This window comes from Rutilus rutilus (assembly GCF_951802725.1).
Source record: "Rutilus rutilus genome assembly, chromosome: 6".
Classification (NCBI taxonomy): domain Eukaryota; kingdom Metazoa; phylum Chordata; class Actinopteri; order Cypriniformes; family Leuciscidae; genus Rutilus; species Rutilus rutilus.
In genome coordinates this window covers 23,400,407-23,417,862 of record NC_140214.1, presented here as the reverse complement: position 1 = coordinate 23,417,862, position 17,456 = coordinate 23,400,407, and the positions used below count along the sequence as shown (strand labels likewise).

General features: G+C 44.6%; 1 protein-coding gene across 2 annotated transcripts in view; it reads left to right on the top strand.

The window, feature by feature from the left end:
* chd7 (chromodomain helicase DNA binding protein 7) overlaps positions 1 to 17,456 on the top strand; it is a 61,897-nt gene that overhangs the window by 20,542 nt on the left and 23,899 nt on the right. For both annotated transcript variants that reach the window (XM_084410910.1, XM_084410909.1), the window contains exons 2-6: positions 2,562 to 4,546; positions 11,114 to 11,529; positions 15,996 to 16,131; positions 16,451 to 16,576; positions 16,682 to 16,747. In XM_084410910.1, the coding sequence (XP_084267036.1) occupies positions 2,738 to 4,546; positions 11,114 to 11,529; positions 15,996 to 16,131; positions 16,451 to 16,576; positions 16,682 to 16,747 (2,553 nt within the window). In that variant the 5' untranslated portion in view covers positions 2,562 to 2,737. The remainder of the gene's footprint in view (positions 1 to 2,561; positions 4,547 to 11,113; positions 11,530 to 15,995; positions 16,132 to 16,450; positions 16,577 to 16,681; positions 16,748 to 17,456) is intronic.

The following is a 17,456-nucleotide window of genomic DNA, read 5'->3' as shown; positions in this document are numbered from 1 at the left end:
TACCCTCCGGTCAGGGGCAAGCCTGGCCACCCACTCGCTGCAGTTACGTTATGAGTTAAGTGTGTACGTCACGGTGCTCTTGCTCTATGGCTTGTGCTCCTCCTGAGGGGTGTGGCACTTCAGAAGGAGCCGCTCTGGCACTCTGCCACATCTGTCACTCTCCAAAGAGAATTGGGTGAACGGTCAGCCTGCTGGCTTAGACGCCAAATCTGATCATAGGGATTCAAATTTGCAGCTTTTAGCATGGCTCTGTAGGATCTCCCACCCTCCCCCACCAGTGCTGCAAGAGTAGCGAAGTACTCTGGTAAATAGGGACTGATTTATGGCTGTGGTGTTGAGACTCCTCTTCCTGCTCTTAACTAGAGTTGTGAGGAGATTAAAGCTGTGGTGCTGTCACCCACAGGCATCTCTCATCCTTTCGATCACTCCTATTAAGGTTAGCTGTGGTCGTAATTGTTAACTTCTCACCATCTTCAGGGCTTCAGGTAAAAAAAAGTTAAGGAGGGTTTAGTTATATCTGCCCCAAAAGGATCCTATCCTTGTCAGTTAAATGAATGGTTGTTTGTGCCAGTCTGCTGATTTTGGTGAAGTGTGTAATGGTGCATCATTTATTTTTTTTGTATGGTTTGTAGTAGTGACTATATACTGAAATTGTTGCCCTACAGGTAGTCTTGACACCTCCTGCAACACTACACGACCACTGCAAATGTGAAGTTATCTAGTTTTACTCATTTACTCCTTTGTCCCCGTTTATGACCAGAACGTTTTTTTGTCTTTCATTTGTTGCCGTAGTGATGTATAACAATTAACTAAAAAACAATGCTGCAAATATTCTGGACATGAAACTTCATAAAGGATGTTTAAAATGCAACAAGCTGTAGCTTGTTTTAGTGACTTTGATCCTTACTGTGCGTTCACACCGCCGCCGGTGAGGGCGTCAGTGGCCGGAAGCCATTAATTTTCAGTGTGAGCTGGCGGCGAGCTCCGGCGAGGGTGGCGCGTCTTGGATGGCGAGAGTGGCGAGGAGAGTTATAGTCAGGTCAACTTTATGGTAATGAGTTATGACGCGGTTCAGCGGCAACTAATAGGAATGTAGAAGTCCTCCGCTTGAGAGGATTCCAGAGAACGCAGTCAAGTAAACTTCCCGACCACATTAGTTCCCAAGGCAAAATAGAGGAGAGGTTGATCATGTGAATTTGATAAGGCGCGCAACACTATTTATAGGCAACATTTTCGCGCTAGAGCGCTTGTTTTTCAGCGAGAATGCAAATTAGATTAGCATTTAACCATGAACACCACATAAATGGCTTTTAATTGGCTTATTTCATTAGCAAACATGTTACTATAGTTAAGTTCTTTCCATCGATCAATTTCTTTCACATTTAAAAGATTCCATGAGGTTAACTTATACCCTACTTGGTTAGTCTGCAAAAATAACGATCAACATGCTTGTTTGCTTTGCGGCCCCTTTAAATAAAGTTTAAAAAAAGACCAAGCATTCGATTTGCGTCAGTGTCCACAAATCTTTCTACGGCGTTGTTGGCAGGACGGCGAGAGCGAATTTTGCCGCTCTTGCCGGCGGTGGTGTGAACGCACAGTTAGATTTTTAGGCTGGTCAGTGTAGATTTTCACCAGGGTAATTTTAACAGCCATGTGGAGAGCCTAGAGAAAGAGGGAAATTGGGGGTTGGGTGAAAAAGGGCTGAAGGAGGAATCAAATGGGAGGAGCTTGGGATGGAAATTTTTTCTTGTAGAGTAGTTGAAGTTGAGGCGATGCATTCCTTGCCACCCCCCACATGTTCATATTCACTCCCCACATGTTCATATTCACTCACTAACTTGCATACACACATGGAAGGTAGTTGTGGTTGAGTAGACCATCTCAGCAGGCTGCATCTTCCCCCACCCTTGCCTGGTTTGGCACATCTACATAATTCCCCCACTCATCTGATTACCTTGCAGTTGGGACGAGCTGCTTAAGTACATGATGTGCACATGAATTTACACCCCGCTCATACTCAAATATTCCAGAAACGCTCACAAATGCTGGTGGCAACAGGGCTGGTTTTAAGTCTTGGCTTCAGCAGGTGGGCTGCCTGCTTGTGTTCCTACATCTGCCTGCATGGTCTGGCAGCTGCTGTTGTTTAACTACCACTGCTTCTGCTGCTGCCTCACTTTAAACTCCTTTGTTCTTTCCTCACCATCAACAAATTGTAAAGAATGAATGAATTTAGGCTCTGTGTGTGTGTGTGTGTGTGTGTGTGTGTGTGTGTGTGTGTGTGTGTGTGTGTTGGCCCTTTTGTTTGGGAGCAGAAGGAACAGAGGGTGGGGGTTGGGATCAAAGGTTGGCAAGGAGTCAGTTACAACTGATTTAACTGCACACAAAAAAGAACCTCAGTCTCACCACCCTTCAACTGCTCTCATATCTCTCAACAGCTGTGACTCACTGGCTGAAAATTAAATAAAGCATGGTTTAAGTGAACAAAATAGAAGAGGCTTGCTCTCACCTAGAGCTATTTGTGTTAATACTCCATCTCTCTCTCTCTCTCCCTTCCTCTCCAGGTCCTGTAACCTGACTTTGCCTGACGCTGCGTTCTCTGAGAGAATTAAGGAAATATGGAGTGACATGCTGCAGATTAGTTAGCGGATTAGCGGCTTTGAGGACATCCACCTCTGTGTGAGCACACATTCCCTGTCCTGCTTCTGAAGCTCGGCTGCACAGCAGGAGCACTGCAGCCATGGCTGACCCAGGCATGATCAACCTCTTTGGAGATGATGGGAATCTGTTCTCTGATGAGTTGGAGGGCCTGGGGGACTGTGGCTACCCCCAAGGTCAGGCAAATCCCATGAGTCAACAGATGCCCCATGAGCACCAAGGCTACGGACAGCTCCCCTCTTCTCTTCACCTCTCCTCACCTGCTGTCCCTGGACAGGCCAAGCTTGGCCACCATTTTGACCACTTTAATCAATATGAGCAGCCCAAAATGCATCCAATGGACCAGCAGGGGGGCCGGTTGATGGGGAACGGACCAGTAAATGGCATGTCCTCCCCTCATTCCCGCTATCATGGTGCTCCGCCAAGTGCGGGAGGGACAGCAGGGCATCATGTCTACCCAGGTGCACAAGGAGATGGGCGGAGCCAATCATTCCCAGATGGTGGAAATGTGTGGGGTGCTCAAGCGATGCAGGTGCCTGAACAAACTAGACCACCTTTCCAGCAGCAACCTCCACAAGCCTCCTCTCATCAGCACGGCCCTGCTGGACCACAAGGACACACCCACCAAATGGGCCCTTTTATTGGTCGTGGTGACTATGCCATTCAGGGTCACAACCAGACCCAAACACCTCCTAGAATGAACCACTTTCCACAAGGCCTCCCTCAGGAAGCCAATCATTTCATGGGTCACATGGGTATAACTCAGAATCCCGGCATGTCGGGGCCCCCCATGCGTCACCCGGCACAGCCTCCTCAACAGCATCAGCAACCCAATCAGCAGTTTCTCCACAGACCCGGCCAGGGTCCGGGTCATACGGAGTCCGCCGCCAGCCATAACCCCCAGTTCCCACAAAGCCCTTCACGGCAGCAGCAGGTCATGGGTGGAAGACCCCACCAAACCATGGGATTTAACATGCACAACCAGCAAGTCTCTTCCAACACTGTAAACAGCTCAGGGCAGTACCCTCCCTATCCTTCGTACGGCAACCTTAATCAGGGATTAGCCAACACTTCAGGAATGAGTCCCAACTTGAGCCTTACCACCAGCAGCAACAGCAGCAACCCTAATGCTCCTGTGACCCAGGTGCAACGCTACCCTGCCCCAACGGGGCCCCAGCGCTACCCCACAGCTGGGGCTCAACAGGGACCAATGCACCAGCAGCCCATTCATGTGAACCAAATCAACACACAGCCTATGCATCAAGCTCAGAACCAGTCTACAGCCCAGCAGAAGCTGCAGCAACAGCATCTACAGACTCCACCTCAGGGATCATATGCCTCCCCTCCTTCCATGTCGCCCATGAGGAACCTGGCCACCCCTGCAGGCACCCCACCTCCCCAGCAGGGCCGGCCACCCAGTGCTGGTTTGGGAACCGATGTTGGCAGCTACCCTGTCGTGTCACATCAATCTCAAGGCCCAATGGCTCATGCCCAGAGAGGAGCCGGCCCAATGAATGCAGCGCAGCAACATCCTCACCAACAGCTACCATCACATCCCTCGCACCCACATCCTCCTCCAACCCAGATGTATGCTGCTTTGTCACCCAATCACAGGGCCACGAGTGCTCAAGGAAGACCTCCAGCAGGACTGGGTGCAAACCACACAGAGCCACTGGGCCCGCAGGACCAGAGGATGCTTGCTCAAGCGCAGCGCCAGCAGCTGCAGACGCCCCCATTGCCTTTCCAGCTACAGCAGGTGCACACCCCTCCCTCTATTCCTCAATCACAGACACACCTAGGTGCACACCACCAGAACTCCCCTCCATCTCAGCAGGCATGGGCACCTCCTCGCCAGTCACCTCCACCCATGCAGAAAGTGCCTCACATGCAGGTGAGTTGCAAATGAAGCATGCATTCCATTGCTATTAAAAGTCTTTTTGAAAATCCATGTGCATGTGGGTGGCAGAAGGCCCATTTGAAGGTTTCTCTTGCCGGCTATGGTGCCGCCCATGCCCCACAAGTGTGGAAATGGATTTTTACAGCTGTTTGTTTCCTCCTCGCTGCATATCCTGGCCCTCCCCAAGACACAGGCGCCACAGTGCTAATCTCCTAACCCCTACCCCTACCCCTCCCCCCTTCCCACTCTGAAGGGGAAATGCTCCCTTCCTGCTCGCAGTAAGCATCATTCTCCTCCCCCGTCTGCACTCCTTCCGTTCCCCTCTTGCTCGCTCTCTGTCTGCATCATTTCTGTCTCTCTCTCTCTCTCACTCTGCACTCTCTGTTTGCTTTGCCTGTCTCGGAGGACTCATGCGTGAGTTAATGGTGTACAGCAGGATGCGTCCTGTTGGGAGGGTGGAGGGGGGGAGCCAGTGTCACGTGCTTCTGATACCATTAGCTTGTTTTGCTCTGAAAGCCTCTTTCTCTAGTGACCCATTCACACACAATGGCTGCTGTTATTCCATCGTACACATCCTGCACATAGCATTTTTGTCTCTTTCTCACTCATACCACCATTGACAGCCATGGCTCGATGTCAGTGATGGTGTCTTTTTGGTTGTGTGCTGATATTAAAGTTTTGTGGTTGACATTAAGATCAGTCAGTATTATTCATCCACATCACTTGTGACCTAGATGAAAAGCATGTCCGGATCATGAGATGCCTGAAGTCATTTGATCCTAATATATATTTTTCTCTAATATGGTGTGATTTGATTTAAAGTGGGCATGAATTTTCACCCTATTTTACTAATATTTTACTGATCTTAGTGTAAACGATTCATATGTGCATAACTCGAACAAAATGTCATAACTCGATGTTGAAACGACAGACGTTTCTCTTATGATGCATGTCAAACCAAACATGTAGTCCACTTAAAGGGATAGTTCACCCAAAAATGAAAATTTTGTCATCTGTCATTCTGTCACCTGTATGAGTTTCTTTGTTCTGCTGAACACAAAGGAAGATATTTGGAAGAATGTTTGTAACCAAACAGATCTCGGTCCCCATTGACTACCATAGTATATTTTTTTCCTACTATGGAAGTCAATGGGGACCGAGATCTGTTGATTACAAACATTCTTCCAAATATCTTCCTTTGTGTTCAGCAGAACAAAGAAACTCAGACAGGTTTGGAACAACTTGAGGGTGAGTAAATGATGACAGAATTTTCATTTTTGGGTGAACTATCCCTTTAAATTCTGCCCATTTCTTACAAATGACTGCAAGCTCACTATCAGATCTGTCTCTGCTGATACATAGAACCAAGTCCCTGCCCTACATTTTTGTCTTTTTCGATAATACATTTTACACGGATGTACACAATACGAAAAAAAAACACTTTCATATATCGCCTTTAAATCTCAGTTTTAGACCAGCTGAGGCCATGTTAATTTTATTTATAGCGGGTTACCTTCTCTCATTTCTAAAACCCTACAATGGTGGTTGTAAAATATTTGGGCAGGAATCTAAAATGCATTCATAACCAATAGTCCTCTGTTTTGTTTCTCCTATACTTTGTCGAAGTTTGAGTGAAGTGAGTCATATGTGATGTTCACTTTTTTTTTTTTTGCTGAATGCTTCGTAATCAAAGATACATAGCCCCCCTTTGCGCTGCACTGTTCACTTCTCGCACTATTAAACCCCAGTGCTGTGTTTTCTGATGGAATATTAAGAGGTTTGATGAGAAATAAAAGAGAGCGTGACCTTTAAGTAGAGCTGTGCTTTATCTGAGGGAACAGACTCTTCATTGTGGCTCCAGTCAAACTGGTACCAAGCGCAAGTGTTCACAGCATCACACTGGGCTTTAAGAACTAAAATAGAAATGCAGATGGGAATGCATGCATGAGATGTTTTGCCGTGGCTGGGCCTGTCTTGATAATTACTATATCAACTTTTCGCACGATATATGGACATGACCGCGATAAACTTTGGTGACTATATATTGCCCATTTTGTTTACATGCTTGTTTACATAATTAATTTATTTCACGAACATTTTAGCCTATCACGCTGCCTCAGTTATCTTGTCTGCTATCTGAGGTGGGGCTCAGGCAGCTCTGCCCCACACACAACAGAGAGAGAGCAGACAGCGACAAGGGAACTGAGCATGCGTGATTTACCTGTGTCTGTCATTCTTCAGGTCAAGTAATATATTTGTGATAAACAGTTTGCCATCAGTTGTCAGAAGATCAAAGCGATATCTTTGTCGTAATATGCTTTCAACGGTTGAGGGAACTTCCCATGACTGGCGTCAGTGCTGTTCAGTACACTGAATCAATGCCATTGATTTCTGAGAAGTGAAACATCAGCCTTCAGCGTTACCCATGTGACACGGCGATCGACAATTGAGCCTTGTGAAGTGGCACTCAAAGTTAAGTTCAACACCTGGTTTCATTCATAAATTAATCAGTGTTTTTAGGCGTATTATGAATAATTTAATGACTCATGATGTCATAAAGATAGTCACTTGCCGCCACCTACTGGCATCCAAATGTTACTGCACTGACTGAGCCTGTCTAACGCACGCAGAGATGTGCCAGTGCTGATACAGATTTGAGAATCGGAACTAACTGGAATAAATATAAATATAGCTGTAAGCAGCAATTATCAGGGCCAAGCACATGAAGACAATAAGACATGTCAACATGGCTGGGAGTGTCAGACCAACTGCAGCAAGGAGCAATTAAAGACATTTTATGATTTAAGGCAAAATAGCAGAATAATCATATATACAGTAACTAAAAATATGATTGAATGATCACTTTTGACCAATAGGTGGCGCAGTTACGAAATTGTCGTACGAAAATGACTCGTACAGAGTTTCGTAACGACAGCTAATGCGTTCATAAAGTATAGCATTTTATATCAGAATAATATATGGAAGTCAATGACAATTTCCTGTTTGGTTCTATTATAGCGCCAACAAGAGGCACAATGACATTTATGTATAAACACACAAATTACCCACACCGTACTTTGTTTGCATTTTCTTGCCACTTACTATTAATATGTTGACATTTGGGAATTAGCGTATAGCCAACGACCTATGCTTCCAAACTTCCTACTGTGGTTTCGTCTCGATCGGTCTACTGGTTTCGAAGATATTGGCAAATGTTTAAGCGCTAAATCACAACGCTACACAAACCGTAAGGCGAAATCTAGCATGTTTGGTATCGTTGGACTCTGCAAGGATTCAGGAATCTAAGGAGATGACACCCGTGAAAATAAGTCAACCACAGAGTTAGAAGCATTTAAAATTTTAATTTTACCACTAGGCGGCACTGGTTCGAAACTTCTCAGGCTCCTTTAGGGCATCGTATTGATGAACCATACCGAGTTTTGTAACGATGCGCTGAAGCGTTCATAAAATACAGCATTTTGGTACAAGATTCAAAATGGTCGATATGGAAAATTGGATGTCTTTTGATTCGGCATGACACGCCCTGAATCTAACGAAACCACATTTATGATTTCAGGACAAACCAATCAGAAGGTATAAGAAAAAATTGCCATTTTTGTATCTCCGGACCAGTAGGTGGTGCTGCGCCGAAACACAGCATGTAACCTTAGGTCATGCTTGTGATGACGTACCAAGTTTGGTCTGAATATGATAGTGTTGCGAAGATACAGCCTGTCAGATTACGTCTGTTTTTGCAAGCGCTACGTAAAATTCGTTTGCGCGGTATTCGAGAACGGTTTGATAAATCGACATGATATCCATAACTTTGTCGGCATGGTCTGAAGATGATTTGGTTAAATTTTCGTGAAAATCGGAGCAACAGCCTAGGAGGAGTTAAAAGTAATTTTGTGTTTGTTTGTTATTTGGAAAATTCAAAATGGTGGAAAATTATGACGGTAAATGACGTCATAGGGTGCAATTGAATCGTCCTGAGCCAAGGTATCACTGGAAATATTTTTTTGTCTAGCCATTATGGTTCAAAAGTTATTAGCATAAACATGAGTGAAACTTTGGACAGTTGGTGGCGCTAGAGGCATTGAGTTAGAGACTCCAAATTTGCTATGGTGATCGTTCAGACTGTCCTCTATGTATGCCAAATTTCATAACTTTCCCGCAAGCAGTTGTATGGGCTGCCATAGACTCAAGAATAATAATAATATGAACGCCAACAGATACAATAGGTGTCTACGCACTTTCAGTGCTTGGCCCCTAGTAATAGCCCAACAAGCTTATTTATATAGCATAATAATAATAATATGCCGATAATATCGCATATTCCTTCACCATGACAGCCCTAGCCATGGCTTAAATCCAGTCATGCCCAATGTGGAGAGTGAACAGCCATGTTTATGATTCCTTTATTTCCTGTTTAGCAGTTCATGCAAGGTGCTAGCCTCTTGAGTCTCTCGGCTGACAGCAGCTGACAGTCGTCTTAGTGGTGTTGCACTCTCTCTGGGAGAGATGCAAGCAGAGCAGTACTTCCTAAATATTCGGCTTGTATAGCCAGGAAGGTACGGTTGTATGCTTGCACTTGCTACCCTTTAATTTGCGCAAACTAAATGTTGTAAAAGGAAGTTGTGACAGAATGGGTAAAATGGCAAGTGTATATGTTCTAGTCTCTTGGACAGCTTGAAGTAGTTAGCTGCTAGTAAGTAGCTTACAAAATCTAGGTGTTTCAATGCCATAAATATTAGCTCATTAGATTTGCTCTGAGCCAGAGGCAGACTGAAGTTCAGCAGCAGTAAGTAATGAATCTTGAAGATAAAGTTTAGCTAGGGTTAGGCTCCGTGTCTGGGAGCCTGCTTTTCATCAGATGAATTGGGTGTTAACTCATGGGTTCGCCTTGCAAAAAGCCTGCCGTGCTGCACCGAAGCTCAGTGCTCCTTGAGGGAGTATTTAGCTCATCGAGTGAGCACTTTGCCTGCTAGATTAACTGACACGTCAGTCTTCCCCTCCGAGAGATGAAATCCTATATTGAACATATTGTATTCTGGACTGCTGCTGTCAAATTAGAAATGCAGAGAGCGCATGCGGTAGGCCTATTGTCATTCATGCAATTGATTATTGGGGAGGCTTGGCAGGAGGAGAGACATTTATCCGTTAAAGTGCCAGCAGAACACTCGCTGTTCCAGCTGCTCTAATGACCACCATTGGACTGGGTGTTGGGCATTTTCTGTGACCTTGCCACTGTTTGGCACGCACTCTGCACCCTTATATCTCCTGCCGTTGTTTACAGGAAATATGTATTTCATCACCACAATGATGTGGTTTACAAAGTCTTTTGTTTTAAAGCGGAGTGCATGGTATGTAATACTCTAGACTAGAACCAACACATGACTTAAAAAGAATACACAGTTTCCATCCTGGAAAATCAGGAAGATTGTTTTCTCCAGGGCAGTTTTTTGTAGCATATTACATTATATTTGCTGATGTTTAAAACTGAGGCATTTGTGAAGTATAGATATAATGTATTACCGTCATAATGCCTCAGTCCCATCTGCTACAGGGACTCTGAGAAACTGGACGCTTAGCTCAGCTGCCAACATGTTTCCTGTCAGCCTTCTTTGCAATGAATGGAGAGTGGAACGGAGATAACTGCAAGGAGAAAGGCAAATCCATTGCTGCATTGAGTCTGCTGAGCTACAACTAGCACTGGCACTAATGGTAGCAATAGGAATTAGATGAAGTAACATGGCATGATGTAGGGCTGCACGATTAATCGAAATTAAACTGAAATCGCGATTTGGCTTAGTGCGATTATGAAATCGCAAAGGATGCAGGTTTTTTTTTCCTCTGATTTTTAAATAAATGTATGCACAGCGTTAGTGAAGAAGCGGGTCTGTGATCCGTATTAACTGCTGCTCCATCTCAAAGCACTGCAAGTTTGAGTTGCTTATAGTGTGCATTTGCATATCATAACGTGCAAAGCAACATGCTTCATACGTCTTCCCAAACTTGTAATGCATAAACATGTTGTCCAACAAAAGGCAACATTTAATAGTTTTTACTCAGTTGAGTGTCTGAAATAACTTCCTTTTGTGAGCTGATGTGGCTTCTTATCATAGGCAGACAATATATTTTATAGTATTCTATAGACCTTATGAAGCTCCCTTTTCAGCGCTGCACTCGTTGCGTTCTGTCTTCCGGTTTCTATTTCCACAGCATGAAGGTGAGATCTTACAGATGTATGAATGAACCGCTCGTTTTAAAATCTTCCCGGTCCACTGACATTTATGGCATCTGCTTCAAACATTACAGTTCTCATGATAACTTTCATTAACTCTACAATAAGTAAATCTACTTCACCAGCTAAATACAGTTTGCCAGCGATGCCATAGAAATATACAGGGCTACCGCAAAAACAAAATTCTAAAGATGGCTGCGCACTTGTTTGTCTGGCGCATAACGTCTATAAAGAAATAAAGGCTATGTTGATTAGCATTGCATTAAAATCCTTTATTCTTACTAACAGGTATCCCTGTTTTTCTCCCCCGTAAACAGCATTCTCCATCAGACCCTTCCCTGGAGATAACATCCAGTAAGGCACCTGTCTCGGGCCCAAACCTCCAACCAGCCAGCTGTGACATACAGCAGACGGAGAGCGAGCTCAAGCCAAAAAAGAAGAAAAAGAAGAAGGCCAAGGTAAGTGACGGCCAGGAGTGTAACGACATCAGTGGAGAGGCAGCTGCTCTGATTAACAAGGGAGACAGTCTTATGACTCCCGTGGAACAGTCTGCCGTTGAAAAGAAAAGCAAAAAGAAGCCAAAGGAGAAGGAGCCCAAGGAACCGAAAGAGCCCAAGACTCCCAAAACCCCGAAGACTCCCAAGACACCCAAGACACCCAAAGAACCCAAGGAACCGAAGGAGAAAAAAGTGAAGACTGCCACCCCGAAGCCTAAAAGCTCCAAAAAGCCCAGGTATGTGAAATTTGAGTTTCCTGTAGCATTCACCTTGCCTTTTATAAAAACTCTTTTTTTTTTAAACTACAGGTTTTAAACTGTACCCCATATTTACATACCTTCCAAATGTGATATCTACATCTTTATTGTATGTGTTTACCCATACATGTGGATGGAGTCAAAAAGCCTCATGTGATCATCTGGTTCATTGAACTGTAGATATGTTAACAATGATTTGTTTTCTAAGACTATTACAAGCTGATAGTGCTATATCAGAGTTTAGTCAGTTCAGAAGTGTCAGGGGTGTTCTGTTTTATTACACTTCTGAGACACAAGGGACTTGATATTGTCTATAGATTAAAAGACTTGAGCTTTTTTGCTTTGAACTACATGCGCTAAACCACAAACTTGACGCCTTTCTGACAAACCCTCCTTAGGTACCTGAACTTCATTCGGAGGTCTGTGAAGGGTTACTATCATCTTTGCTGGTCATTTGTTCTGTCAAGAGTTTGTTATATGTTAATAACCACTGCCTGAAACATCATACTATCATGTATATCCACCGTATATATCTGTCTCTTCTGGATACAGTTAACAATCATGGTGCTCATCACATTTTAAATGATGCCACATTCTTTTTTCTTTTCTTTTGACACCCCCCCTTTCCATCCCCCTCAAAAAAGAAAGAAAAGAAAATGCATCCATCTTGAATATGCAGAGCAGCAAGGTTATATGGCCATTTTTTTCTCTCTAGCTGAGGTAGTAACATGATCCAACTGAGGAATGTGTCAGCCTTCCCCCTTAACCTCCTCCTCCCCTCGCCTATCCAAAGCCCGTCACTCCACCGCCACGTCCCTTTCATCCAGAGGAAAAGGGCTGGGCCAAAGCAAGTGCATCTGCAGCAGAGTGCCAGAGCAGTAGGTCATCTGAAGGGGGAGGAGGGAGGAAAGTGTGTGTGTGTTTGTAAAAAAGGAAAAGGGGAGGGGGAATGTCTCCATTCAAAATGGCACCTAATGCTAGTTAGTCCACAATGCTGTCTCATTAATCATGCCGGCCTGAATTTGACCAAATCTGCTACAGTACTGGATGTGTGGCATTGGCGAGTCCCTGTGGATAGTTTTTAAACTGTGGCCCCATTTCTCAAAAAGCAGGCTACATATAGCACATCTCACATTTGATGAGAGTATGTCATTCATTTCCCTTCCCCCATTTCCATTTGTTTGTTGCCTTTCTTATCAGCTCTTTTAATGTTTTCCTTGTTTAGTTGCTAGTTTCGATCATGGAAGTGGAGTACAAGAAACTAAGTTGGACATTAAAAATCTTTGACTTGTATCTGTTGGTGTTCTTATCTGACAAAGTACAACTATAAATAGTCATTCTCAGGCCGCACCCAGAGTAAAATGTGAGCGTCTGTGTACCCAGGTTTGTTTTCCATATATACACACACAGCCATCAAACACTTCAGAAAGATCCCTCCTCATTGCTGCATTGCATGTGGCTCTTTCCCCCCACGAGAAGACTGTTTTGCATTGCAAATACACACCTCTCACCTTCAATTTATTGGCAGGTTCCCAAGCAACTACTGCAAAGCCCCCATTTTAGTTGGTGGGGTTTTTTTCTAACTGCATAACCACCTAACCTGGGTGGGCAGTTCCGTCGGCCCTTTGATTTTTCATTTCATGTCAAAGCAGTCTCTTTTTTTTTTTTTTCGCATATTATCTTAGCTACATCCTGTGTGCTCGCATACAAAAACCACAACAGTCGCGGTTGCATAGGAAGTGCTGCAATGTGTGTACTTAAAGCTCTTCGCTTGCGGGACCAGCATGCCTGTTTGCTCGTGAGTCTGACTACATCACCTTTATGTCAGCCTGCCTGCTTATTTGTCATGAAACAAGTGCTCCACATTGTCATCCCCCCCCCCCCCCCCCCAGGCTCCAGTGGGGGAGAAAACTTGAATTCTTTGACTGAACCTCAAAGACAAAGTGCAGAGAGGTGGATGGCACAACAGAAGGAAAGGACCAAGCATCCAACTTTGTCCTTTCAGTTTATTTTATCTTCTTAGACTGGCAGGCCTGTCCCACCAGAGCTTGGGAGTTTTCAGTTCCTGTGAATTCTTGGGTTTGCTGCTTTGGTGATCAGACAGGCCACTGCCTCAAAAGACTGAGCGAGTGAGGCAGTGCGGTGAATGGATTAGAGAAGTGTGCCGAATGATAAATGCGCAGCCTCTGGGGAGACAAGCAAGAGTGAAGACTCACATCACCGGTGTTACCCACTCCCATCAAAGCCTTCCATATTTAAAACAAAGAGCCAGCCCCCACGCTATGCACATGAAAGACGCTCCACGTTGAAATAACTTTTTTTTAAGAAGGCTCAAAAAGTAGCTTGAATGGTCTCTTGGCAATTTAACTACCGTAAGATGTATGTTGCTTTGTTTTCGCAGAGGTACAACAAAACGCAAGTCTGAGTAACGCAGAAAGTGTTTTGTTTTGTGCACAGTTGCACTCTTAGTAAAAAAAAAACAGCCTTCTCGATGCCGCGGAATTGAACGGGTGACCTTGCTCTGAGAGCACAAGACACGACACTGTTGCTTCCCCCCGACTCTCTTCCTGTGTTGCTCCTCCACTGGGCCCCTAACACTTTCACACGCTCTTGCATGCGTACACTGTCCTTTTCCACCTATTATCACACACTCGCAATCCTTCTGCCGAGTCTCATTCTAGCCCTCCCTATCTTTCCTCTCATTCCACTGCACAGTTTGTGTTCCTTCTCTCACATATCTCAACTCACCCACTCACATCCTCTTTCCACACATTCTCCCTCACAGTCCGGCACTCTCAGGCATTTCCCTTACCCTAATTCAGGCACATTTTAGTGTGATTTTAATTGCACCACCTCCATTGATTCAACTTACTAGCACTCTGACTAACAGGGCGTGTTTGGATCCTGTCCCCCCCCCCTTTTTTTCAAGTGACCTTGTTTTGTCTGGTGGTTCCTAATTAGCCTGCTTGCTTTGAAGGACACAGATGCCCGTTTTTATTTGCAGTTGTTAACTTGTCGTAGCATGTTCGTTCTCTGCGTTTTTATCTCCATGTTTATGTATGTGTGTTTACGTTTGCGCCTGTGCGACACTGCAAAAGAGCTGTTGAGGGTAAACAGTTATGTGTGCGTGAGAGCAGCTGCTGTTAGAGAGAGCACCGTGCGGGGGTCCAGCTGAAGATGAGTCATCTCACTGGCGACGGCAGGTGTCCCATTAACCCCCTGGCCCTCTCTCCTCCTCCTGAGTGTCAGCTCTAGAGCTCATATAAACCTGCAGCAGGGCCTGCATCCTCCCCCTACTAATGCCAATTAGCCCCTCTCTCTCTGCCCGTTCATCTCAAAGACTACACTCGCCATGGCCCACCCCGCTGGCCCGTTCAACTGGATCTTCAGTGTATGTCCTATAGCAGCTCTTTGCCTTTTATGGTTCATAAAGGTCAGCCATCGAAAGGAAGTCTGTCATCCCTCCCCCTAAAGAGTGTTCTTCCTGCCCTCGTGGCTTTTTTTTCCTCCTGTCCCTTTTTTCTTTCTTCCTTTTGTATGTGCCTTTTTTTCTCCTTATTTCTGGCTGTGTTTGCTGAGCAGTGACAGTATGAAACCCAAAGCTACAGAGTGGTGCGGCTGCAGGTGCTTGAATGAGTGTTGGAGAGAGAGACTCTAACTGAGGCAAGCAGATGGCTTTAGCCAGTGGCGTCCAGCCAGAGGAACAGGTGCGGGTCACGTGACCGCCGGTTACCAGGGCGATTTGATTGCTCTTGGCGTGCGAATGAAAAGAGAGAGGGGGCCCCAGAGCGAGAGAGCGCAAGAGCCTCTAGGGCATTGTGTAATATGTGGCAGGGAAGAGAGTACAACTCTAAACTGGAAGTGGATTTAACTAGTTCTTGTCTTTCCTCTCATTCCCTCTTTTCTGTGTCTGAAACTGAACTTAGGAACCTGGTATGTCCGTGTGAACGCAAGGTACAATTGAAAAGAACTAAAGAGAAAAATACAAGAACTGTGGACAGCCTGAGATGTTTTTATTTTATTTCTTGCATTAAAGTTGCTCATACAGGTTCGCATGACATTGTAATAGCAGTGTGAGATTTTAAACTCCATATAAAACTTCTTTAAACTGCAATTTTCTAATTATTGTACGATTATACATATCGTTTATTCTGCAATTGTACATCTCATCTTAATTGAAACTACTTTTAAATGTTTATTTGTCCATTTACTATTTAATTGAACTGTTGAAGCTAAAAGGTGCTTATATAAAAAATTATATATAAAGCATTAAACTTAAAGTTCTGGGACTGGTATGAACAGTTGTTTGCTAGGGTTTTTTTTTTTTTTTTTTTTTTTTTTTTTTACTAAAACTTCTCAGCGTGGTGGTTTGACTTTGACCCAGACAAATCTGTGGTTTATTGGTGTGACTGTTATATTAACCAAACGTCTCTGTTCACCCACAGTGCAAAAAAATCTGACTTCGAGTCCAGTAACAGCACCAAGAAAGAGGCAAAGCGCAAGAGAGAGCCCTCCGTCACATCTGATGTGGAGAAAACACCGCCACATTCACCTGAGGAGGAGGAAGATGATGGCGTTCAGGTAAACATCATTAAAGTTTTCACTTTGGCTAATAAAAAAATAATAAAGTTCTTATTGTCTCTAAAAAAAAAAAGTTTGAATGCCGCCTTTGCTAGTAGTCGATATGGGTTTTTCTGAGACTAAAACCGATACCTAACGATTGACAAGATAATGCTGATAAAATGGCACCTTTATCCTACTTAATACAAGTGACAACACATCATCGTACACAAACATGGTCACAGTTGTTTTTATTCAGTTTATTGCTAATCTTTATCAGATTAAAAACTTGATGGTTTTATTTATTTTTGTCATTTGTGTAACTTTTTCGTGATTACAGAAGAGGCGATCTAGCCGGCAGGTAAAGAGGAAACGCTATACTGAGGACCTGGAGTTCAGAATTTCTGATGATGATGGAGATGATTCCCCAGGACCAAAGTCTCCTTCAACAACGTCTGAGCAGCAGGTCAGTATCATGAGTTGGAAAACTGCTGATGTAACCCACTGTTTGTTATGCATGATGGATGTTCTCACGCTGACTCTGTGTCCTTCATTCCCGTGTGTGCTGTAGGAGTTGCCAGATGCAGAGGGCCCTGTGGTGGAGAAGATTATGGGGATGCGCATTGGAAAGAAAGAGGTGAGCTGAGCCACCAAAAGCCTCTCACATGAGCTTTAACCGCTGCTGTCTGCTGGATAAGGGCAGATTACACCTAATAGCTGTCTCAAATCTTGCCCCAGACTGTGATGGTCAGGAAGATGCCTGAGTGGGCTGATATTGTTTTCGGCCTGACAGTAGTAGTATTAATCCAGTAAAGGCCGTTGCAGGTTCAGAGCAAAGCCTGTGTGAGGTTTTGAGATGAAGCCATGTAAGAATAAACTGTCTCTCAGCGTGTTTAATCTCAGACCCTTAGATGCAGGCCGTGACAGTGTGCAACGTTACTACTTTGAAACTGCTCCACAAAACAAAGCCTGGCCAAAAATAATACGCCGTGCATGGCTTTTAGTAGCGCAGCTGCAAATGGGCTCCCGCCCGAGGAAATGGTAGGTTTGGCGTCTGCCGTAGTGCTGTGGTTTTGGCAGGAAGCCAGGCCCTGGGTCAGCTCCCTGTGAATGGGGCTGTGTGTGGTAGAAGAGCTGAAGTGATTCATGACTCAGCCACACAGCGTACTACTAGCTGGAGAAAGAGAATAGGACGACGACTGCTCTATCTCTCTCCCCCAGTCTTTGTTGTCATACTGCTTTTGTCCTGGGGCATTACAGTTGAGAGCAATGCTAAAACACAGAGTTGTTTGTCACAGGAAATGAGTAACACTTGTGACTGTGATGGATGGAAATTATGCACACTA